This window comes from Alexandromys fortis, unplaced genomic scaffold (assembly GCF_014885135.2).
Source record: "Alexandromys fortis isolate MF-2015 unplaced genomic scaffold, M_Fortis_MF-2015_v1.1 scaffold_56, whole genome shotgun sequence".
NCBI classification, from domain to species: domain Eukaryota; kingdom Metazoa; phylum Chordata; class Mammalia; order Rodentia; family Cricetidae; genus Alexandromys; species Alexandromys fortis.
This window is the reverse complement of record NW_026067935.1, coordinates 9,976,577-10,000,716: the sequence shown is the minus strand read 5'-3', so window position 1 is coordinate 10,000,716 and position 24,140 is coordinate 9,976,577. Positions and strand designations below refer to the sequence as shown.

Genomic DNA, 24,140 nt, shown 5'->3' with positions numbered 1-24,140 from the left:
AATAATTATATAATTACTGATAATTAATAGCAGCAGTGTTAGTTCCTACTCTTAAGATGTATATTCTTCTCTCAGAGCCTTGGGGTCCTACCTTTCCATCCTTCTGCTCCTCTCTCTCAGGAAGAAGAAGTTGCCTGACGCCTTCTCACTGCATGGGTCAGTTATGCGACATTCACTCCTGAAGGGAATATCTGCGCAGATCGTGTCTGCAGCTGTGAGTGTCTGTCCTTCCACAGCCAGTGACCTCTAGTGGTTTGGTGAAGCAGGAGTGAGCATGAGCAAAGCCCGGCTCTACTTACGGTTTTCCCATTATTTTTGACTTGCAAGGCATTGCTGCACATCTTGACATAGGAGTCCTTGTGACCGTGAGAGTAAAGGTCTGTGAGCATTGCGGTATGCGGAATGACGTGTGGCAGCCAGCAAAGAGAAGCACTGTCTCCTTGCGTTCCTTTCCAGGGTAGCTGCCATCTTGTGAGTTTGGCTGAGGTGCAGTGCTTAGTTTTAGCCACTTTATATAGACAGATGATTGGTCAGGATTGTGACCAATTGATTTAAAAATAATCGCCAAGTCTTTTTCATGTGCCCTTGTGAAAGAAGGTAAAGCCATGCCCTGACTTGGTAACTCAAAGGAAGCTGAGATGGGGAGAGGCACACTGTGAAGGGAGGCAGGCCTGATGAATAGGGCTGCTATGCATACAGTGGCTGCAATGGAATTTGTGACTTTTTTTGAAAATGTCTTAGAACACTGGGTTAGGTGAAAAAGTAATATTTAGTAGTATTGAAGACCGTGGCCTCTCAGATACTCTCCCTTTGACCCCACAGCCCGTACTCGTTTAGTCCGTCAAGTCTTTTCTATAGATGACAAGGGTGACAATACACTGATGATGGCAGCAGGACCTCAGTATCGCTTTATGTTCTTTTCATGGCGTTCAACATTTTACATATTTAATTTGAAAGTTATTTTTCAAGAGAACGAGAGGGTAAGACAGTAGGAGTCGTGACATCTAGTGTGTTAGAGAAAGCTCTTTTGCAGCCAGGAGGTGATGTGTATCCCGGGCAGCAGGCATGTCCTGACGCAGCTGATGCACACATCAGACAGGATGTTAGCTGCAGAGGTGGCCACGCAATGGAGCGTGGGCAGTGCCCTTCCGGCTTTCGGCAGAGAGAAACTCACATTTGCCAGAATGGAAACCACCTGTTGAGGATCATGTTTCCATGACATTTTCTGAATCTAATCCTTATGTAGGTGATGAAATTCATTCCTTTCGAAATCACGACGGACCAGAGCAGTCATTTGACCCACCTGTGCAGTTTAAAAAATATTTTGGATAATGGAGACTGAGCTAGCGCTCAGACACTGAGCACTGATTAGATAAACCTGCTCCTTAAAGGGGCTTCCTCCCTCTTGAGGACGAGGGGGCAACTCTAATGCATCCCAGAGTGTGTGCACTCTTCTCTCTCTGCATTCTTCCGGCTGAGCTGCTTTGGCATGTTCAGATAACGCTGCTCTTCCTGCGCCATGCATGATGCGGTGCTTTCCTAACCCTGGATCACCAGCTCGATTTAAGTTGCATGCTTTCCCGTGACGGTTGGTATGTTAACATGTAAAGCTGGTTCTGTTTGGGGTGTTATTCCTGAACAGCTGCTTACGTGTGCCTTCAGCCTTGTGGACAGGGATGTTATCATACCTGCTTGGACCTTGATCATCCTGACTTTGGAGTCCACGCATGGAAAACACTTAGGAAACATGAAACTTTTGAGTCTTATTGCTTAATTTTGGGATCCTTCTCAAAGTAATGTGACATATGACTAAATTTAAAATTAATTCAAATTAGGTTTTTAAAGGAATTTATCATCTTAAGGATGAACTTTAAGATATTATAGACGCCTCAGCACATGTTTTATTATTGTTTAAAAACATGTCCCCCGTGCCGGACTCTCTTGGGGGCTCACCCACACCTCAGCCGAGTCATTAGTGGAGCAGCATAGGGATCTGTGTTCTATTAGCATCCCAGGGACGGTCACAGAGTGGCTCTCAAGAGCTGCGGCATCACCAGTTCCATAACTTCCTTAGTTACCTCTCTCGCCCTCCTCCCTCCTCCATCGCCTCCCTCCCNAAAAAAAATCTGGACTGAATGTTGGGAGGAGGAAGGTGGAGAGGGAGAAACCATGGATCTGCTCAGGAGACAGACATACTGAAACTTTGTAGGTAGGCCACAACCTCGTGGTGATATACAGATTAATAGAAATGGGTTAAATTAAGATGTAAGACTTAGCCAATAAGAAGCTAGAGCCAATGGGCCAAGCAGTGTTTTAATTAATATAGTTTCTGTGTGGTTATTTTGGTTCTGGGCGGCCGGGACAAACAAGCAGCCTCCTCTAACAGTGCTCCTTCAAAGATGACACTTACATGGCCAGTAAGCACAAGAGAAAGAAAATTCTCAACATCATTGGCCATCAGAGAAATGCAAAGTAACAAGGTTAGGTCAAATTCCAAGAAGTTGAATCCAGGCACATTGCTGCTCAAATATGTGGACCGCTTTGGAAAATAACCCAATGCTTCCTCAAAATGCAAACCTTAGGAGCACCACAGCCCAACCCTAGGTATGACATATCCCCATAGATCAATCTATGAATATTTATGGAGGCCATTATTTCTATTAGCCAGAAGTGACAAGCCAAGTGTGACAGCCATGCAGAGGACTGAAGAATGTATTTTTATAAAGATAGAGCTTAAAAACATTGTGTTGAGTGGAAAACTGGCCAGGAAGGACCAGACATTATGTGATTCTGTTGATGCGGCAGCAGGTCCACAGAGGAGGACAGTGGGTTAGTGACTGCTAGGAGCTGAGGGAGTGGTTTGCGGAGTATTTGTTTAGCTCTGCAAAGATGTGTTGCATTTGTTTATGTTGCATACTATTTAACTATGTAAAGATGTTACTGTTTTACCTTGCCCGCCTAAGGCACCCGATTGGTCTAATAAAAAGCTAAATGGCCAATGGTAAGGGAGGAGAAATAGGCAGGACTTCCAGGCAGGGAGAGTAAGTAGGAGGAGGAACTTAGGCTGGGGGGAAGAAAGAAAAGAGATGCCAGGAGCCAGCCAGACCCAGAGAAAACAGGACAGTAGGACATACAGAATGAAAGAAAGGTAAAATATCCCAAGAAAAACGTAGATGAATTGGAACAGGATAATTTAAAAGAGCTCGTGGGACAAGCCTAAGCTAAGGCCGAGCATTCATAAATAATAATAAGTCTCCGTGCCTTATTCAGGGTCTGGTTGGTGCCCCCCCCCCCAAGCCAACAACTACAGAGTGGCATGGGAACAACTTAAAGATACAAGGTTTCTTTGGGAATGGTTAGAAGAGGTGAATGTTTTAGAAACTGCTGATATGTCCATTTTAAAACACCAGGTGTTAAGTTATGGAGTTATATCTCAATTAAATGAAATTTTAAAGATCCATGTGCCCACGGTGGCTCTACAGTAGTTATGGAGGAGGTGTGAGCCAGGGTGTCTGTGGTGGGAAGAGACCTAGGCCAGTCAGTCCTGAGCCTGGGGTGCTCTCCGCCCTAAGCACTGCCAGGGAGGTTGCTGCTCGAAACTCTGGGCTGGGATCCACACCCACTAAGATGTGTCACCTGGGGAAGCTGTGCGCCAGCTTGGCGTGGGCTGCTCCTGTCAGGCATGCATGCCAGGAGACACCTGGGGCGCCAACTTCTGGGCCACCACCCACCGGAGAGACAGGCAGCCTGCTGCCGCGCCTCCCTGTTTGCACAGCCTGGCTTCATTAGTGGGGAGGTGAGGATCTAATTTCCTTCAAACAAATGCCGGGGGTTGGTGCTTCCCCCCAACAATGACAGTGGCAGACGGTGAGAAATCTGCTCACACCTTCTGGGGCGGGTGGGGAGTGGCTCAGGCATGGCTGTCAATGAGGCAAGCCCTGTGCGCCTGGCCTAGGCTTCCTCATGCCTGGAGCAGCCAATCCATCTGCAGTGGAGGGGCCAGGACATGGGGTCTTCCAACAGTGCTTCCACAGGTTCCGAGTCAGTGAGTCAAGGACTTTGGGCACTTCTGCTGTGGTATAGGCAGGGATGCTGTGGCAGAGCCTAGGGGCAGGTTTGTGGCCAGAGGGAGGAAGCAGGCACTGAGGACGGGTGGCTGAGCTGTGACTGCTGCAATGCAGAGTTGCCCCAAGTAGGGAATGGCGCCGAGCCTGGCATGACTGCGTGGGTCAGTCACGGGACATGGCTTGCATATTCCAAGACCACAGCATGTGCTTTGGAGAGATCCCTTAGAAGGCTGAAACAGGGCCTTGTTTAGCAGACTATAGCCGGCCATCAGGCAGAAGGTGACATCATCTCCTGAGGGACTGTGAGCAGTATGCGAGCTCTACCACAGTCAACGGTTATCAGGTACGGCAATGGGATGCTGGAGAGGTAACAGGGAAGACCAGTGTCTCTAAGGAACGCGTCTATGTCTGCCTAGGAAGGCCATGCCCTCCCGGCTCACATGCACATAGTACCCAGGCCACCTTCTCAGTCCTCACAGCACTTTGTCATCTTGGCTCAAGGACCCAGAGGTGTTTTCCAGCTGGGATGAGCTATCGCGTACCAGATTCTACCTGTGTTAGGTGCCTGATACATGGGACTGGTGTGGGGAAGTCTCTCACACATCCATCAGCAGTTTTATTCTGTTACCTGTGGTTTCCATCAGGGCCGTGATTTCTCTTGCCAGATGCTTCAGGATTCTTCCCTCCCTCCCTCCCTCCCTCCCTCCCTCCCTCCCTCCCTCCCTCCCTCCCTCCCCCCCTCCCTCCCTCCTCCATCGGTTCCTTCCCTCACACCCCCCTGGCTTTGCTTTAGCTCCTTGCTTAGCTGTGCCACTTTTCTTTTCCCTGTGTGCTTCCCATTCATCTCCACTTCAAGAGTGCTTTCGCTTTTTAATTAGCATCCCAAACCGCAGGCTTCCTTATGGCGTTTTCATAATGCTTGCTTTCGGTTGACCCACCCCTACACCCTTCTCCCTCATTTCCCTGCTCCACCACCAGAAAATTCCAGTTTCTTTCCCGCATCTGTCATTTATTCCTTTTGAAGTCAGATGGCTTCTACACTCATTTGAATGTAGTTTATGGTTTTCATCTGTGCCCTCATCCCTGCTTTTCTCTGTGCAGAACAGAACACAAATCGTACATCAAATATTTATATCAGGCCCTGTGTTCCTCTGCGCCCCCTTGACAGACAGGACGCAGGATTGATGTCCCAGCGCTACATTCCCACAAGCTGTTATAATTAAAGCTTAAATAGCCTGGAGAGACACCTTATACCATTCTTTGCATTTCATTCTGTCCACAGGACGGTGTGTTAGGATAAATAGAGCAGTACTTGCTGTTTTTCTGAGCACGTAGAGATCATTGTCAGAACAGTTAGGTGACTTAATGTGTCACAGTTACTGGCAAGGAGCCGAACTGTACTTGATGCTTGGCTTCTTTGTGACCGGACTGGCTCTTCCCTGACCAGCTTCATTTAGTCACTGGAGTTAGTCCACTGGAGAGGAGCTTCCTACTCAGAGGCTCGGTGCCTCCAGCGAGTCCCCTTGCCTTGAATCTTTGATTCCACCATTTTGAGCCTGTGGGACTTCTAGTCTGTTTACACTATGAGAAACAAACTCCTTTCCTTCTTTAAATTTCCATTTCGAACCCGAACCCGCACAGAAGTGTCTGTTCCCATTAGTAAAACAAAGCAGTCTTCTCTTGGGCTGATCAGCCTTGAGGGCTGCAGGTTTGTCATCCTTACTGAGGGGGAGGCGAAGGGTGCCTGCCCTTCCTCCTCAGCTAGGCCCAAGTGCACATAAAAAGAGGCTGCACGCTTACCTTCAATACCAGTATCTTTTCCAATTCTTCCCTTTTAAAATCTCTTTTAGGACAAAGTAGATGCTGGCTTACCCACAGCAATTGTAAGTATACCTTTAATCCCTCAAGGTAAGGTTTTTAATTTCACTGAGTTCTCAGGTTTACTATTAAAATATTGAGTGCTGGTATGATAAATTCTCAAGTCACTTTCCTTTTAGTAATCAAGTTTAAAACTTGCTCTTGCTGGATTTTGATTTTTCTGCTTTATTGTTTAGCTCCCTGGCTCTTGCTCGAGAGCAGGGAATGGAGAAACAGACCTTTCCAGCATTAGTTCCCCTGTGAGCTGTGTCCCCTAGTCTATCAGGACTGGAATAGTAGTGAGTGAGCTCACTCTGGTAATACACATTCCACAGCTCTGGACAGCAGGGCCAAGCCCGCAGATAGTGTCTGGAGCGGCTGTGGCAAGCTAGAGAGGTTGGAAAGTGCTTTATGGACCTGCCTTCTGGTTTCCTTCAGCCGCTCTGTGGCTGTCTCACTAGTCACTGGTGAGGAAGTGGGCTCAAGTGGCCCATTCTGGTGGCTCTCGCCTGCTGGTGATGAACTGGAGAAAGTATTCTCATCCTCCACATTGCTAGAAGGCCCTGCGTGAGCCATATAAGTACCGCTTCAGCTGGCCAGAGAGCGGGCTGGTGTTTAATTTTAAGTCGCTTTAAGTCAGTGGTTCTCAATCTTCCCTATACTGCAACCCTTTAATGCAGTTCTTCATGTTGTGGTGACCCCAACCATAGAATAATTTTCGTTGCTACTTCATAATTGTAATTTTGCGACTGTTATGGATTGTAATATAAATAGTCTTGGAGATAGAAGTTTGTCAAAGCAGTTGCGACCTAAGAACCACGGCTTTAAAGGAAGCCAAATAATATATAGTTCATATATCGTACCAAATATGTGATATTTTTATAACATTTCTCTTAAATTTAGAGGAATTCTTAGACATACAGATACCCTGGGCTTGATTTCTCGTTTTGCTTTCTGGATGGAATTCCTCATTTCGGTGGTCAGCGTGCCAGCGGGTGCCAAGAGGAAGGCGGGCAGCAAATCCAACACTGATATCTTCCCTTCTGTTTCCAGGCGGTGTCCAGTCTCATAGCCGTGGGTACATCTCATGGATTGGCTTTAATATTTGGTAATTTTCTAAGACTTTTCTTATTTTAAATATCGAGATTCCTTTTAGGTTTTATAATGCCCTTTAGTTATGTTTGATATGGTAGACTTGATCTTTCAAGGACACAGCAAGGAAGCCATGAAGAAGTAGCAGTGGGTGTCGTGAAGCTGAAAGTGATGGACTCACGGCTGCGCTTCCTAATTTCTGCACGTTTCCTTCCTTCCGTCTGCATGGGGAAGGTGTAGCTGCTGCACATCTGCTGTACTGCACACCCGGGCCGGAGAACCTGCTTGTCAGCGTGTCTCCCTCTGGTTGGTGGTGGGGACAGGTATTCAGAAAGGTCTTCAGGGAAAGGGATCCCCAGGTTTCTGAGTCATTTCCATTATAAATCTTTCTAAACTGAAAATAAGTTAGCCTGTAATTACCTTGTTTTCTGAGTTAAGAGAGCATGAATAGCTTGATTATATGGTAGAAATTAGTTGTATTTTTTCATTTTTTTCTCTGAGACTAATCAGTTTCATTAATCTTTTGCTTTTGAATTCAGTATCAAGCAGGCTATTTTGATCTTTTTAAAAACGTGAAGCCCGTCAGGTAGTATTCTCAGCTCTTTGTGTGTGCGGGTGCTCACTCTGGGGCTCAGAGCCTGCATATCTTAGATGGGAACTAGCAAGGGCTGCCCGGTAAGGGTTACTTGAGGGCGTTTTATTAGCAGAACCATAGTTTGATTTCTGTGAGTCTTATAGTTTTTACCATCCATGCAAATAACTAGTTCTTTCCCATTGTTACTGAACAATTTGACTTTCCATTTATAAATTTTCCATTATTCCAAAAGCTTTATTTGACATATAATTATATTACTTGGTCTTTTCAGATGTGGTTGATTTAAATAATAGTTTTATTTCTTGAAGAGCAGAAGGAGAGAAACAAAAGTGTCATTTCCCTAAGAGAACTTTAGAATTGAATCTTAAAATGGTATCTTTTTTTTTCCTGTATAATTGATATGTATCTATAGTAGAAAATGTACAAAACATAGATTGTGCAAATTGGAGAATATAAAATAACAAGTTATAATATCTAGGACTAATCTTCAGCATTTCTGTGTAGCCATCCATCCCTTTCCCTACATATGTGTATAGCTGTATGCATATTCCTAAGGAGGAATGTGATAATTCAGAGCCACTCTTCATTCTAGTGGGCCCTTCCCCGTGCATTTCTGTGTTTGAACGCAGCATCTTTGTTCCTTTGAGATGTCTCACTGTGTTCACTGTGTAGCGTAGGCTTGGGCAGAACTTGCTCATATGGCCTGGATTGGCCCCAGCCTCCGAATGTTGAGAGTACAGGCATGGAACATCATTTTAATGGACATGCAATGTTCTTTCAAATGGATCCATGAAAATTTAATTAGCCTTTTGCTCAAGGAAGCCTCTTCAGCTGTTTCTAAACACTAAAGTCACATGCAGCTTTATTTCTATATTTTTTTGCATATGATCATTTTTAGAACAAATTCCTACAAGTGGAATTGTTTGGGCTGGAACACGAACATAGCAAGTGGGGAGGGTCTTGTTTTCCTTTGAGGGGATAATCGCTATTAGATGATTAGATTTGGGGGGAGGGTCTCAGAGTCTTGTGTCCCACTGCTCTAGTTTTAAGTGTCTGAAGTGATCTACACGCACGGTCAGGTTCAGAATTAAACAGTGCTGCCTCCTAGATCAGCTGTCTCCTGTTTTAAGCAGTTCTTTTCCCTGAGTGAAAATGAGGCAGAACCGCAAGAAGTAAAGGCAACCTAGGACAATCACGTTTGTCTGCCAGGAGAGTGTGTGTCAGTTTTTCCTTCCTGTGTAGCAGGGTCCATTTTCTTCAGCTCTGTGAAAACTCTCTCTGTTCCTCACCAAGAGGTTGGAAGAGTGTGAGAGTGTTTATAGTTGTGCAGGAAGTGTTGTGTTAACACGGAGGAGTGCGTTCACTCTTGGTGCTGTCTCCTTCGTTTCCTTGGACCTGTTGCCGGTTTTCCAAAGCCCTCAGCAGTTTTCCTGTAGAAGTGATGGAACAGTGAACTTTTCTTACAGCTTCATGGGAAAGAAAGTGTGACAGAGTGGACACTCTGAGGAAGAACCATAGTGTCTGGCTTTGCATTGAGTTTTAATAGTACAGCTAAATTTTACTTGCTTATAGGCGATGGATGTTTGGACAGTGCTTTTGAACAAATACATTAAAATTTGTTAAAAAGCCTAGAAACAAATGGCAGACCCCGTGAAGTGTCTAGACTAGCTGTCTGGGCTAGATCTGGTCTTTAAAAAATATATTTGTTTATCCCAGAAACCTAGCAGGAAGACTGACTTTGTTTGAGCACTGATATGTTCTCTGGGAATCAAGTCTGAGTCATTAAAACATAAACCCCGCACTTCTGGAAGACTTGTGCAGTTCCAGCGTGCAACACCGAGAGTGTCTGGGTTCTCACCTCACACAGGGTCTCAATACAGGTGTCTCTCTCCCTTATACCTCCATTTCCCTTTGCCCTCAGTGTGCTCTGGTGATGTGTCTCTTTGAAATGGTTTTGCTTCTGTTTAACTGAACATGGATTTTCTGCCTGTGCTATAATTTGAATGTTCTATGTTTTCGCTTTTCCCAGAACCAACACTTACCTGATTGTAACCACAAATGCTAGGACATCACTTATCCACTTCAGCGTCTGTCACTCCCGTAGATAGATGAAGCTCATCATTTATACCCTTCAGAGTTGGCCTACATTTCTCTCTGAACTTTTGAACTGATTTCTTTTTTCTCCCTCTCTTTTGATCTTTTCTCCATGGATTCAAAAGGAAAAGGTATAGTAAATTTGGTATGCATGAATAGTTCTTTTTCTTTTGAGCTTTTTAACATTTAGAGAGAGTATTTTCAATTACACTTAATGTCATCTTACAAAAGAAAAGTAAATAGCTACCTAAAAATTGGCACTGTGGAAAATTAAAAATATATGCATATTTTTAATGCTTAATTTTAGCTGAAAAAATGGAATTCTTTTAGGCAGTTTTCAGGATGTTCTGTTTCCTCCAGTCTTTTAATACAGCTCTGCGCTTTGTCTTGAAGTCTGGGTCTGCTAGTGGAGGTGACATTTTGTGTCATAAACTTTACCAATGATGAGTCACATAGAATTTCAGCACCTATCAGCTAACCATGAGTACAGAATTCCAGATTCTTTTTTTTTTTTTTTTTTACATCTAATTTATCTTTCTGAATTCCAGATTCTAAGGAGACATTGTTTCAGTGTTTTATTGTAACATTAGTGTTGATACCCAGTTTCTGGATACTTTTGTAGTTACTCCCCTTCTCAGGCTTTTCTGAAGCCTCTGCCTTGTGCTTACAGCTACCACAGCTCTGTGCTCTGGACCGTCAGTTCAAGCACAGTAACATCACAGTGGCATGGGTGTCTGGGAATGCACACTGGCTCTTCCGTAGCAGCAGCGTTCTAGAAGGTAGCCAGTCAGGGCGGGATTCAGGGTGCCCTGGTTAGGAAGCATCGTAGGAGGAAGGTCTGGCTGTATGAGTGCTCAGGTAAAAGCACACCACTATTTTGTATCAAACTTGACAAATGCTTTACAATGAGGTCTCCTTTTTAATTTTCCCCTGGCCCTAGAGCTTGTTACAGTGCGAGTAAAAACAGGGTGAGAAAGTAGCACTTAGCCTGGCATGCTGGCAGCGGGATCTGTGAGTTCCAGGATAGCCCGGGCTAAACAGAGAAATCAAGAAAAAGTATAGGGCTTGAGAGTGGTGACTGCTGAGAGGTTAAGGTTAGACTCATCTGCCTACAAGTCAGTCTGATTCCTTGTGGAATTCTGAGATGTGTTCAACTTTAGATTTTAAGCCATGATTTGTGACTTTTCGTTGCTATTTTCACATTACTGTCCAGCCCAGCATGAGCTCTGCCCTAAGCAAAGTGGTTTGAGCCTTCCTTATCCAAATGCTTGGTGTCTAGAATGCTTCAGATTTTGAGTCTTTGCGATTTGGAACATCTCTGATCTAAAAATCTAAAATTTAGAATGCTCCAAAAACCCGAAGTGTTGCAATGTCAGTTTGATCAAGATCAAGAAGGACTAGATTCACAATACTTTTGATTTTGTTTGGATTGGGGATGCTTACCCAGTACTATGGCAAATAGCCTTTTTTTTTTTTTTCTAAGACCAAGTATCATTTTGTGTTTTTGGCTGCCCTGGGACTCACTCGAGTAGACCAAATTTGTCTTGAGTTTATGACAACTGCCTGTGCTTCCGGTGTTGGGTGTTGAGGTTATAGGTCACCTCGCCCAGCTTCTGTGTTTTGTGATTCTGGACCTAGAGTCCTCTTAATTAATATCTAAACTATATTGCTGCTGCCGACACTAATTTCTTGCATTTGTGTCACTTGATAATGTTCAGATTGTTCATAGACATTTTGTTGCTCAGATTTTAAACTCTGTGAAGCATGCGGGAAAAGTGATGGTCTCATTTTATATTTCTTGACTGGGTCACCTCCTTTATGACATCAACATTTTTAAAATATTAAGTCAACAGTGGTAACCAGACATAATTTTATGCTGCTTTGTATTTGAAAGTAGATTAATTTACTATGAATCTAATACATTTTTTTCCCCACTGCTAGACAGTGGAGGCTCCAGGATACAGGGAAGAATAGAGCTAGCTTTCTTTTAAAAGTTAACAACTCAACAGGAGCCCGGGCAGAGTTCTCACCCTTGCTTGTCTTTCTGCTGTGTGTGTGCTTTTCCCTGTCCCTGTAACTGCAAGCTGTCAGTATTTAGAAGATGTTGTGCTATTTCATCCCAGCACTCTCCGGCTGTGCAGCTCCATAGCGACTACGGGATGGTTAGCTCCGGTGGCACATGGTTAAAGCCAGCCACTCTTCTTCCCATGGCAGAGCTGCCTCTGCTACCTCTAGACAGGCTGCTCACAGCAGGCTTGGCATACCATAACAATGGGGTGTATAAACGCAGAGTAAAAGCTGAAGGATAACTTCGTGGAGTCAGAGTAGATTATGTTTTATATGTAGTCTCCTGCCACCATCTTTGCTACTTGAAAAATGCTGTGCATAAATATAACCGTAAGTTAGTTTTCGGTGGAGGCCTGGTCATATTCTAGGGGCACTGAATTTGTCCTTTGTATTTATCATTTTACTTTAGTAATCTATCCTCTCACTGAAGCAGTGAGGCGATGGGCTGTTCTCCACATTGCATAGATGAGGATGGGGGTTAAGTGAAAGAAGGAAACAGCCCTAAAGTTGCCTCTATGTATAGTTGCAGTGCCTGTAACTCTTTAGTAGAGGGGAAATTGAAAGCAAGACTTCACAGACACAATACCTTATCATAGACACTATAAAAACAAGATGAAAACATGGGAAAACCCAAGGGAACAATTGAGAATCTTTTCACTGACATGAACTGTACAATATAAACTTAGCATATATTGCAGGAGTGACCACGGTTAGTAATTGAGTTTCTTTCCTTTCTTGGCTCGTTTTTATTATGTGGGAACTGTAGGCAGGGAGGCTTAGGCATTTCTGGCTTTTCTTTGGACAGGGCCTCATATAACCTAGATTGGCCCTGTACTTGTTATATAGCTGAGGACTGTCTGAACTCCTGATCCTCTTCCCTCTGCTTCCAAGTATTGGGGTCATAGGCAGGCACCATTACACCTGGGTGTGCATAGGTTTTTATGTTCCGCTCCTTCAGCCAATAGCCGCTGAGATACCAGCCCACTGGGCGATGGTAGTGCACACCTTTAATCCAAGCACTTGGGAGGCAGAGGCAGGTGAATCTCTGTGAGTTTGAGGCCAGAGCGCGAGCAGAGGGAAGTGGCCGCTTTTTAAAAGGGAGAGAGACCACGCCCTCGTCTTAAGTCATATACTATCTGTTTGTCAGATTTCCCTGTTTTCCTGCTTTCTCTGCCACATAAGAGTACTTAAACCAGGCAGTGGGGACTCATGCCTTTAATCTCAGCACTTGGGAGGCTGAGACAGGCAGATCTCTAAGTTCTAGCCCAGCCTGGTCTTTAGAGTGAATTCCAGGACAGCCAGGGCTTCACAGAGAAACCCTGTCTCAAAAAACCAAAAGCCAAAACAACCCAAAACTTAAATTGGGGTTTGTGTGTGCAAAGCAATTGCAAGTGTATTAGAGCATCAGGACCTGTAAGACATGGATCCCAAAACAGGCTTGCAGAAAGTCTCAGTGCCATTGGTCATCACTCTGTGCCTGGAAGGTAGGAAGTCCGGACTTGGGGACTTGAGAGTTGGTGTGAAATTTCATTATTAGTTCTTTGCTCTCTGTGTGACTTAGATCGGTAGTACACACAGAATATCATTGCCCAGTCATGGTCGGTTTGCCATCCAAGGTGTGGATAGTCCTCCAAATGTACGAGGTAGATAGTGAAAACCCAGCTGAGGGAGTTTCAGAAGACAAAAGAAGCATACTATCCTAATTAGATGCAAGAAATTCTAGAATAAAAGGTTTTAATAATAAGGGTTAAATTAAAGATAAAAATTAGGGGGAGGCTAGCTTGAATGCGTGAATTCAAATTGTAATTATAAGATTCTGGATGTGGGATGAAGGTAGAACTTTTAAAACATACGAGACCTTGTATATTTATGGGTTTATTCTTTTCAAATATTTACCTTGGGAGTTTGAATTCTGCAAAAACTTAAAAGCCGTTGAGTATTTTCTGTGTGCCCGCTGCACTGCAGCTGCTGCAGTTAGTTTACAAACCCAGAGTTCTTCCTACGGGATTCATATTAGATGGGAATGATACCTACCCAGTACTGCAGCTGTGCCTGAGAGCATCCTCCAGGCTCTTTGGGGACAGTCAGCTCTTACAGTTAGGGCTATACTAGTGAGAGCCACTGGGATGACCATCGGGTGTTCCGGAGTGCTAAGTCACTCAGTCTTGGCCCTCAGAGAGTCATGCCCAACAGAGGAGGAAAGCAGGCCTGGACGTCCCAGGAGTGATGGAAGCCCAGCAGGGCAGGGGCAGCTCCGGGCTCTGCACTTTGTTTGCTTTTGGTTCCTTGAAGCAGTTGACTTTTCTAGATGCACTTTCTTATATTCAAAGATTATTAAGGGTCTATTTATGGTCTGAGTGCCTGTGGAGGCTGGAAGAGGGCAGCAGACCCCTGGGACTGGACAGCCACTCTATGGGTGCTGTGAACCAAACCTGGTTCCTCTGCAAGAGCAGCAAGTGCTCTCAGCCACTGAGCCATCCCCCCGGCCCTCATTACATTTTTTTATCTTGTTGTTTTCATGTAGGGATAATCACGAACTCTCTACAAAATAAGCTTTGTCTAGGAGAGGACCTAGGATAATTGTATTTAATTGTTAGGTAATAACATTTAATGAATACTTTCTACGAAAACTTAAAAAAAACAATTTTTAAGGTAATTTAAATATCTACTCCAAAATTTTGCTTTCACTATTCAGTTTATTCGCTTGGTTAACCTTTTCTACATGGCTAGCATAAATGTAAATTTAAACAAATTCTTTTTTTTTAAGTCTTTTTTTTTTTTATTGTTTTTTCGAGGCAAGGTTTCTCTGTGTAACAACCCTGCCTGTCCTGGAACTAGCTCTATAGACCAGGCTGGGCTCGAACTCACAGAGATCCGCCTGCCTCTGCCTCCCGAGTGCTGGGATTAAAGGCGTGCGCCATCACCGCCCGGCACTTTAAGTCTATTTTTAATAACAAAACATGTTATTTTCTTCATATGGGTGTTTGTGCACTACATGTGTGCGGTGCTTGAGGTCAGAAGAAGGGGTAAGATCCCCGGGACTGGAGTTACAGACTCTCATGAGCTGCCTGCCATGTGGGTGCTGGGAACTGAACCTGGGCCCTGTGGAAGAGCTACTGGTGCCCTTAACCACTGAGCCAATTTTAAATTAGTACATTTTGAATTTTGAAGTTTAATCATTGCAGGAGATCAAGGGTATAAGTGATGTGCATAGCAGGGTATGATAGCCTGTATTTTATTTCCCTTGCTTCTAGAATTAGCTTTTCCTTTATCAATTAACAGTGATCATGGCTTTGTCCTAAAGTAGCAGTTCTCAACCCATGTGTCATGATTCCTTTTGGGATTGAACCACCTTTTCATAGGGGTCGCCTAAGACCATCGGAAAGCAGAGAAATTTACTTTACGATTCATAACAATAGCAAAATTATAGTTACGAAGTAGCAGCAAAAATAATTTTATGGTTAGGGGTCACCAGTGCCCTCTGTGGGGCTGGGAATGGCTCAGAGGGTCAGAGCACACCCACTGTGTGAGTAAGTGGGTGTGAGCTCAAGTCCCTAGCTCCCATGTAGAAGCTGTGTGGCCAAGCCTGCCTCTAACTCAGGATTGGAAGGTGGGACAGGCGGATCGCAGGAACTTTGTGGACAATCAGCGTAGCTGAACAGTAAGTTCAGGTTCAGTGAGAGCCTCGTCTCAGAATATGGGGAAGAGCAGTATTGAAGATGCCTAACACCCTCCCGTGGCATACGAATGTACAGGCATCTGTGGCCATAGATACAGACACACACACATACACAAGCATACACACACCCTACAAACCCCACACATGCACACAGACACACCACAGGCCCCTTCCCCCACTGCACACAAAGAAGGTGGCATTCCCTGTATCCTAACATCTTAGAAATAGAAAAAAGGTTAATTGTAGGATGAGGCAGCTTCGAGATTGTTGGTCTGTTTAAGAAAATGTATTTTCTTAGGGGTTCCTGTTGTGTCACCCTCGGGTTTGGATCGTGTCTTCTTGTGGGCAGTAGTGTTTTATCTCAGGGTCCAATGCGCTTGCCTCTAGATCAGAATCAAGCCCTGCGCCTCTGCCTGGGCAGCACAAGTGTCGGAGGGCAGTATGGAGCCATCTCCGCCCTCAGCATCAACAACGACTGCTCGAGACTTCTCTGTGGCTTTGCTAAAGGACAGGTAAGGTGACGGCTTCAAAGTGGAATCTAAATAGTTTTTAGGTAAATATTTTGAAGAACAAAATGCATGTTGTGTGTTATGAAGTGATGTATCTAGAGGCGACATGCCTGTTAGTGCCAGCCTGGGCTCTGTTAGTCTGACCTTTGGCTTATTTAGATTTTTAAAATAATTGTTACAGACTGAACTAGACTTTGTAGCTTTCATATTCTAATGGTGCTTATCTTGGTAGCTGGCTTTTATAAAATATATCCTCTTCTGGTAGTAGTATGTAATTGTGGTTGCTTTTATTTGTTTTTTGATGAGAGAGAGAGAGAGAGAGAGAGAGACAGAGAGAGAGAGAGAGAGAGACAGAGAGAGAGAGAGAGAACCCGTAGTGTGTGCACATGTGTAAAGTTCAGTCATCCTTAGTTATACTGGACTAGTGAGCCCCAGGATCTTCTTGTCTCCATCGCCAGAGCTGGAATCGCACAACACCTAGCTCCTCCTTTCTTTTCTTTTCTTTTCTTTTCTTTTCTTTTCTTTTCTTTTCTTTTCTTTTCTTTTCTTTTCTTTTCTTTTCCTTTCTTTTCTATTTTTCCTTTTTCTTCTTTTTTTGGTTATCCAAGACAGGGTTTGGTTTCTCTGTTGCTTTGGGGCCCGTCCTGGAAATAGCTCTTATAGACTAGAATGGACTAGAAGTTTACAGAGATCTGCCAGCCTCTGCCTTCTGAGTACTGGCATTAAAGGCATGCACCACCACTACCTGGCTGCTTTGTTTTTCTTAAAGATTTATTTTTATCTGTCTGTCTGTCTGTCTGTCTGTCTGTCTATCTATCTATCTATCTATCTATCTATCTATCTATCTATCTATCTATCTATCTATCTATCTATCTATCTTTTGTTTTCTTTTTCAAGACAGAGTTTCTCTGTATAGCCTTAGTTGTCCTGGAACTTGCTCTGTGGACCAGGATAGCCTTGAACACACAGAGATCCACTTGCCTCTGCCTCCTGAGTGCTGGGATTAAAGGTGTGTGCCACCAACATGGAGTGATTTATTTTATTTTAAACTATGTGTGTTGTTTTCTGTATGGGTATGTGCACACACGCACAGGCACCCACTGAGATTGGAGGCGTTGGATCTCCTTGAGCCGTTGTGAGCTTTCTATGTGGGTGCCAGGAAGTGGACTCAGATCCTCTGCAAGAGAAGCAGTGATCTTTATGGCCGAGCTTGCTCTCTTGCTCCCTGCAGCCCTTTGCGTTTTTATAGTTTTAGGGATTGAACTCAGGATCTTATGCTTACAAAGCAAGAATTTTGCCAACTGGCCATCTCCTCACCCCTTGTGGCTACTTTTAAAACCACTCTTCCCATGCCTGTGCTCTTGGGCAGTAGTTCTGTCAGGCCCTTCTTTGTGGTGACGTCATGGTTTTTCTCCTTCCCTGATCTTTGCATCACAGCTGGCTTGCTATGACACCGTTTGTATGAGTGTTTAGTCAGTGCTCAACAGATTGACTTACCAGAAATGGTAAAATCGAAGTGTTAAATGGACCAGGCAGAGGGAGGGCCCGTGAAGCTGACATAAAGACCCAGGGCTCTAATGGAGTCTCAGCTAGTAGCTGTGTTTGAACTTGATGGCTTTTCCCCTGCAACGTTTATAGACAAGGAATAGGTCATTTCAGCCAAAAGGCAGGATATGTAAGAGCAGAAAAGCAATCCATTTGTTTTTAAAGCCCTTGCCTGTCTTACAGATCACCATGTGGGATTTGGCCAGCGGGAAACTTCTCAGGTCAATATCAGATGCTCACCCTCCAGGGACAGCCATCTTGCACATCAAGGTGACGACGGCTTCTCCTCCTTGTGCTAACCATCTTTGTTGCTATGCCTCTGTAGCCACATCAAACTTTTCCATAACCAGACATCCCTAAATTGGTTTTAACACAAAGCTGAATATGATTTGATGAACCCAGTGATACTTTCTCAAGTTCAAAGCCAGAGATGGGCTAGAGTGAAGATAACCGGCTTCAGGTTGCTTTGAAGTCTAGCAGCAAGAAGACCGACGTGATCTGATCCCATCATAGGTGTTTGGCAGCCGAGAAGCAACACCCTTCTAAAAACTCATGTGGAGATTTTAGATACTCTCTTCACCCTGTTCAGTTGGCCAAGACTTTATTGCTGAGGGGTGTATGGCTGCCCGTTGTTGGGGAGTGCCTGAGACTCCAGGCACCAACTGTGGAAAAGCCAGGGCTTGGATTATATTTAGAAGTGAATCGTTTGGTTTATTTTCTTTCAAGTCTCTAAAGGAAAAAAGCATTAAGGTCGCTGTGTTGGTTTTTTTTTTTTTACTCTCAGGCTTGAAAAGCATAAAACTGACTTAGGTAACAGGCTTCATTTATAGTTCATGTGAAGCCTGCCTTTTCATGCTGGCAAGCCCATGCTCAGAAGCATAAAAGGTAAAGGACTATAGCAAGGGGATTCTAAACTCGGTTCTTCTAGATTTAATCATGTGCATACTTGGTTGCTTAGCTCTGCGGCTCTCCCATCCACACACATGCTTTTTAAAGCCTGTAGCATCTGGAGTTTATATATCTGCATCTAGGCTAGTTACGGAAAGCCTTCTGTGACAGAACGGCATTGAAGCATTTAGGGACGATGAAAACAGCCAAGATGAGTTAGTCCTTCCTCTCTCAGAGCACAAAGCTGATTTATCTCGACCTCTTTTTCTAGAGCGTGTGCCAACTGCTAATGTTACTGTTGTCTGTGCATGTTTTATTTCTCTTAATGGATCTTTGAAAGCAGAATCTCTCATTTATTTTTGTGTTCTGCCCATAGTAACTGCTCAGTAAATGTTTGCTTGAAGTAGTAATAGTCTGTTTGTAGCGGGGAAAAAGAAGAAGTTATTGGGTGAGACAATAAGAAACAGAGGAATTAAAGGCAGAGGAAAAAGAGAATACAGCTGAGATTAAGACACAGCTCCAGGAGCTGTGTTGTTTGGGGATGATTTGGGGTTTACAGTCACGGGCATGAGAGAAAGGAGGTGCAGGCTTCAGTGTTACTGGGATCATGGACTAACATCTATTGGTCTTTGAGTATCTAACTCATCGATCTCTGATGTCATCAGCAGCCGTCCAGGCTCGGATCCTGTGTACTAGTGCATGTGTATAATTCTCCAAATGTTCTGGACCAGTTTTAAAAAGTCCATACACAAAAAGGAACGATGAAACAGAAACATGAGTGCTCTTCTCCTGCGTGGGGATGGACATCTCATGGTCTCCCTCATGGCAGCTGCTCACCTAGGCTTGGAGAGAAAGGGTGGGGACTTCTGTTGTGTGAGGGGAGGTTTGAGGGAGTATTGTACAGTAATCGCCTCTTGTAGCGCAGCTATCTCTGAACAAAAGTGGCTCTTGCAGAATGATTCACTAACCTTCAGGCTTTGTGAGGCAAGTCCCTGGAAATGTTGTAAATGCCACTATTCCCTTTGCACCCAGCAGCATTTGCCATAACACACCTGAACTCAGGACTGCATCACTGTGGTTACAGTCACTCTACTCCGCCTTTCAAAATGGTCGGGGAGTGTAGGGCAGTGGTAGTGCCTATTATATATTAACCCAGCCTGTCTCAGACAACAACAACAACAACAACAAATCAGGAAGAGTCTCTTACTCAAACAAGTTTATTTCCCAACGATCCTAAGGATCTTATTGTGTACGTCTTTATAAAAAGCCGGCAACTTCAGTGTATCCGCATGGTCCTGCTTACTTAATACCAAGTTATAAAACCTCAGTGTAATCACCAAGCCAGGAAATCAGGTTTTTATTGACTGAAATTAGTTTTTTTTTTCTTTTTTAAAAACATTATTTATTGTGTGTGTTTGTTGTGGGAGGGGCATATGGGATTCTGAGTGTGGAACTCTTGTGGGAGTCAGGTCTCTGCTGTGAGTTCCAGGGATATAATACATGAGAGGTCGGACTTGGTGACAGATGCTTTTGCCCTCTGAGACACTTAGCAACCTGCTTTGCTTTTTGAAAGATTCAGTTGTCTTAAAAGTACTGAGCTAGTATTATTGGAAATAAGAACAAATTTTGTACTTTTAAAGAGATGAACCAAGTCAGGGTTATTTCATATACTAAGTATGTATTTTGTTTTAAAAATTTTGTCCCCATGATCTTCTTAACACTTGTCTGGTTCTTTACAAGAAAATAAACTCAAATAAACTCCTTCTCTGTTTAGTTTACAGACGACCCAACTCTTGCGATCTGCAATGACAGTGGAGGCTCTGTTTTTGAGCTAACATTTAAGTAAGAGACTAATGGACCTTGGTTGGGAAATGGAAAGATTAGCTGTTTAGTGGTTTGAGAGTGAACATGGAGAGGCCTGGAAAGTCCAGGTGTTTGCAGAAAGGTTCTGGCCGTGCTATAGTTACCTGGGGACCTTACAAGACATGTGGGAGGCTAGACCTGGTCTCCATGATTCTATCTCAGGTGTGAATTGGGATTCTAGACTCAGACTCCCCGGGAGACTTCTCCATGCTCCCAGGTTAGAAACTGTTCTGCGTAGTCCACTCATTTTAGTTTGGGCTCCAAGCCCATTGGGTTATCTATACCTGTAATAGCCAGGTACAAAAGGGCTTTCTTGCCTTAGAATTGTCCTGTTTTACTTGTTAAATAGGAGTAAAAATTGTCTATCTATCTGGAAGAATACTTGTGAGGCTGAGGTTTAAGAAGTGCCAAATACAACATATCATATATATTTTGTTTCCATAAATTCTCAAGGTTGATGTCTGTTTGTTTCTTAGGTTTTTCGTAGCATCTTAGATACTAGGCACAAAGTAATTGCTGAAACAGTATGAGTCATTTGTCCAGCTAGTGTTTATTGAGCATCTCCTGTATGCAGACATTCATCTAGACACCAGAGTTAGTTCAGAACCAGTCAGAGTCCCGGCTCTTTACAGAATAGTTGGTGAGCATGGGGAGACAGGTACAGTTGAAAAATAAATGCCCTAACTTGGGTAGATTTGAATGGCGTGAGCAGATAGACCATTGCGCTGGCTTGCACCTGCTGTAACTCAGGGAGTCTTGGGTAGAAGGTGACATGTGGTAAGAAAGAGCTGAGTGATCAGATTCAGCAAATGAAAATCAGTGGAAGTGGACAGACCTCCCAGCACAAGGCGCACATGGGGGTGCAGAGGAGCCAGCGTGGCTGGAGTATGCCTGCCAGGGATGACGTAGCAGGAGAAGAATGGAGGCAAGAGCCAGCTCTGAGAGGGTTGAGACGTGGGAGAGTGTCCCTGCTAGAGCAGTGGCAGATCTGACCTGTGCAGTGAGGAGATGCTGTTGTGAGGACGGGGGCTAGGAGTGGCTGCTGGTCAGGCTGGGGGTTCTCACTACATTGATTGTGATGTCTTGACGTTTTCAGGAGAGTGATGGGAGTGAGGACGTGTGAATCAAGGTGTCTGTTCAGCGGCTCCAAGGGTGAAGTTTGCTGCATTGAGCCCCTGCATTCTAAGCCCGAGTTGAAGGATCACCCCATCACACAGTTTTCACTATTGGCCATGGCATCTTTAACAAAGGTAGGTGCAGTTAGAAGACAGAACTCTAACTTTTAGAGACGTTGAGCACAGTTTGAGAATTACAAGGTAAACATTGAAAATAACATATATATTTTCTCCTGTAGATATTGGTCATTGGGTTGAAACCATCCCTGAAAGTGTGGATGACTTTTCCGTATGGACGGGTGAGCATGGCTCTGTTCTGTTGGCGAAAGGAAGGGCGAGTCAGGAGGATGGAGGGAGCGATATACAGGGGGAATTCTGTGCAGTTATCCAAAAATCCAGCTGTACAAGGGAAGTGAGCTCCCAAGAGCATAGGCTTAAGAAAACCAAGCAGGGTAAGGTGGCATTTAGGAGTAGTGCTAGGTTATACTTTGTATCTTTAATTTTTAAGCTTTTCTTTCATGAGCAACTTATCAGCTTGTTTCTAACCTTGTCCAATAGTCTCTGTATATTGCTGTCCTTGTTCTTTGTAGTTATGCCTGCTCTCATGCATGGGTTTCTTAGTTTCATTCACTGCTCTTTTGAGTCAGTAAGATGTGATACTGATGGGGAAGGTGGTATATTGACTGCCTTGCCTCAGTGTCCAAGAACACTGTGTGACGGCTGTGCTGTGTGACTGTCTGTGTACAGCTGTGCCGAGTGACAGCTGTGCCGAGTGACGACTGTGCTGTGTGACTGTGCCTAGTGACGACTGTGCTGTGTGATGGCCATGCTGAGTGACAGCTGTGCCGAGTGATAGCTGTGCTGTGTGACTGCTGTGCTGTGTGACAGCCATGCTGAGTGACTGTGCTATGTGACTGTCTGTGTGACAGTTGTGCTGTGTGACAGCCATGCTGAGTGACAGCTGTGCTGAGGCAGGGTTATGCTCCCTGTCTGCGTCTCTGACACGGTGAGTGAGTGTACCCCCCTGTAAAGTCAGTATGAATTAGCAGGACGCATGCTTTCCATGGATTCCATCTCTGATATGTGTTACTTTAGAAGTTGTTATTTTTCAGGAAGTACAGATGATTTTATGGGTTTTGCATCTGTGGGTTTAAGCAGCCACACATCATTATCAGAAAAGTTCAGGTCCGTACTGAGCACAGACAGACATGCTTCCTTGTCGTTATTTTCTAAATGATGCAGCATAGCCCATTTACATAGCATTTGTGTTGACTTGTAAAGTGTTCTAGAGAGGGGAGAATGTTCATAGGTTATATGTAAACATGGGGTAACTTAGAGTAAATTCCATGTAGATATCCCTTTTCCCTTTCCTTTTGTTTTGCTATTGTTTGTAAGAGAGTTGGGGTCTTCTTCGGAAGGACATTGATGAGATGTATTAATCACTGTTCTGTTGCTGTGAAGAGACACCAATACCAAGACAACTTATAAAAGGAAGCATTTAATTGGGGCCTTGCTTACAGTTTTAGAGAGTGACTGTCATGGGGGAGTGTGGCAGATAGGCAGGCATAGTGCTGAAGCTATAGCTGAGAGCTTTGTATCTGATCCCCAAGATAGAAGCAGAGGAAGAGGGAGGGAGGGAGGGAGGGAGGGAGGGAGAGGGGAGAGAGAGAGACACGAGGTCTGGTGTGGGCTTTCTAAGCCCTCTCCAGCGGCACATCTCCCTCAACAAGGCCACACCTCCTGATCCTTCCCAAACAGTTCCACCAGATAGAGTCCAAGCATTTGAGTATGTGAGCCTGGGTGGGGGTGCAGTTCTCATCTAAACACCACAGCCATGGAGAGGGAGGATGCAGAGCATGGCTAGACAGCAGCAGTGCAGACATGGCGGGAGACGGCTCCTGTTTCCTTGTGGGTGTCCTGTTGTCCTTCCAGATGGCAAAGCTGGTAGAGAACATCACTAACATTTCTTAGGTTAGCTTTATTGACTCGCGGAGGTTTTTGTCACGATGTTTGCATCTTTTTGAATGTTTTATTGATGTTTTCATTTATGAACATTTTCAAAAAGATGTTTAAGGAATTTTAATGAAATATCAGTACTCTTTTCATCTTAATTCTACTTTTACCATCTTACTGTATGGTTGTATTACATATCTGTGCATTTATCCATCTTTCTACCCACCGAGATATTTTAGTTTTTTTTATATGGGTTTCAGAGTAAAATACGGAAACCAACATTTTCTGCTTTAGGCATTCAGCATGTATATAATTAGCTAGCATTTCGTATTTGTTTAGGTTTTGCTAGTGTGAATTCGTATCCAATAAATATACAAATCTCGAGTGTACATTTGTTGAAGTTTCCTGATGGAGGCAACAAATGTGACTATCAACCAGACGCTTCCTGTGATACTTCCCACCCAGCCCCTGCTCGCTGGAAGCCTTGTGGGAAACTGGGGAGGGCTTTAGCAAAGCAATTATTCAGATGCTGTTTCTCAAACAGATTTCTTACTTTGTCCACTGTGATGAATATTTCCTGTCTCTCTTTTGACTTAGATGGATCCGTCCAGTGTTCCGCTGCTGGCCTGGCACTTTGTGGCCGTGAATAACTGTGTGAACCCCATGCTTGCCTTCTGCAGAGGAGATGTGGTTCATTTTCTCTTGGTAAGCTGCAGTGTGATGGTGTCTGCTGACCCCAGATTTTCTGGCAATTTAGAGTTGTGTCAAAGAAAAAAAAAACTATGCCACTGTCATAAGTCTTTGGAGAGAGAGTGT

General features: G+C 44.2%; 1 protein-coding gene across 1 annotated transcript in view; it reads left to right on the top strand.

The window, feature by feature from the left end:
- Vps8 (VPS8 subunit of CORVET complex) overlaps positions 1-24,140 on the top strand; it is a 192,890-nt gene that overhangs the window by 2,441 nt on the left and 166,309 nt on the right. Inside the window, exons 2-10 of the mRNA XM_050146426.1 lie at positions 121-214; positions 5,918-5,950; positions 6,978-7,032; positions 15,839-15,963; positions 17,689-17,775; positions 20,168-20,235; positions 21,353-21,506; positions 21,611-21,670; positions 23,922-24,029. Of these exons, the coding sequence (XP_050002383.1) occupies positions 164-214; positions 5,918-5,950; positions 6,978-7,032; positions 15,839-15,963; positions 17,689-17,775; positions 20,168-20,235; positions 21,353-21,506; positions 21,611-21,670; positions 23,922-24,029 (741 nt within the window). The 5' untranslated portion in view covers positions 121-163. The remainder of the gene's footprint in view (positions 1-120; positions 215-5,917; positions 5,951-6,977; positions 7,033-15,838; positions 15,964-17,688; positions 17,776-20,167; positions 20,236-21,352; positions 21,507-21,610; positions 21,671-23,921; positions 24,030-24,140) is intronic.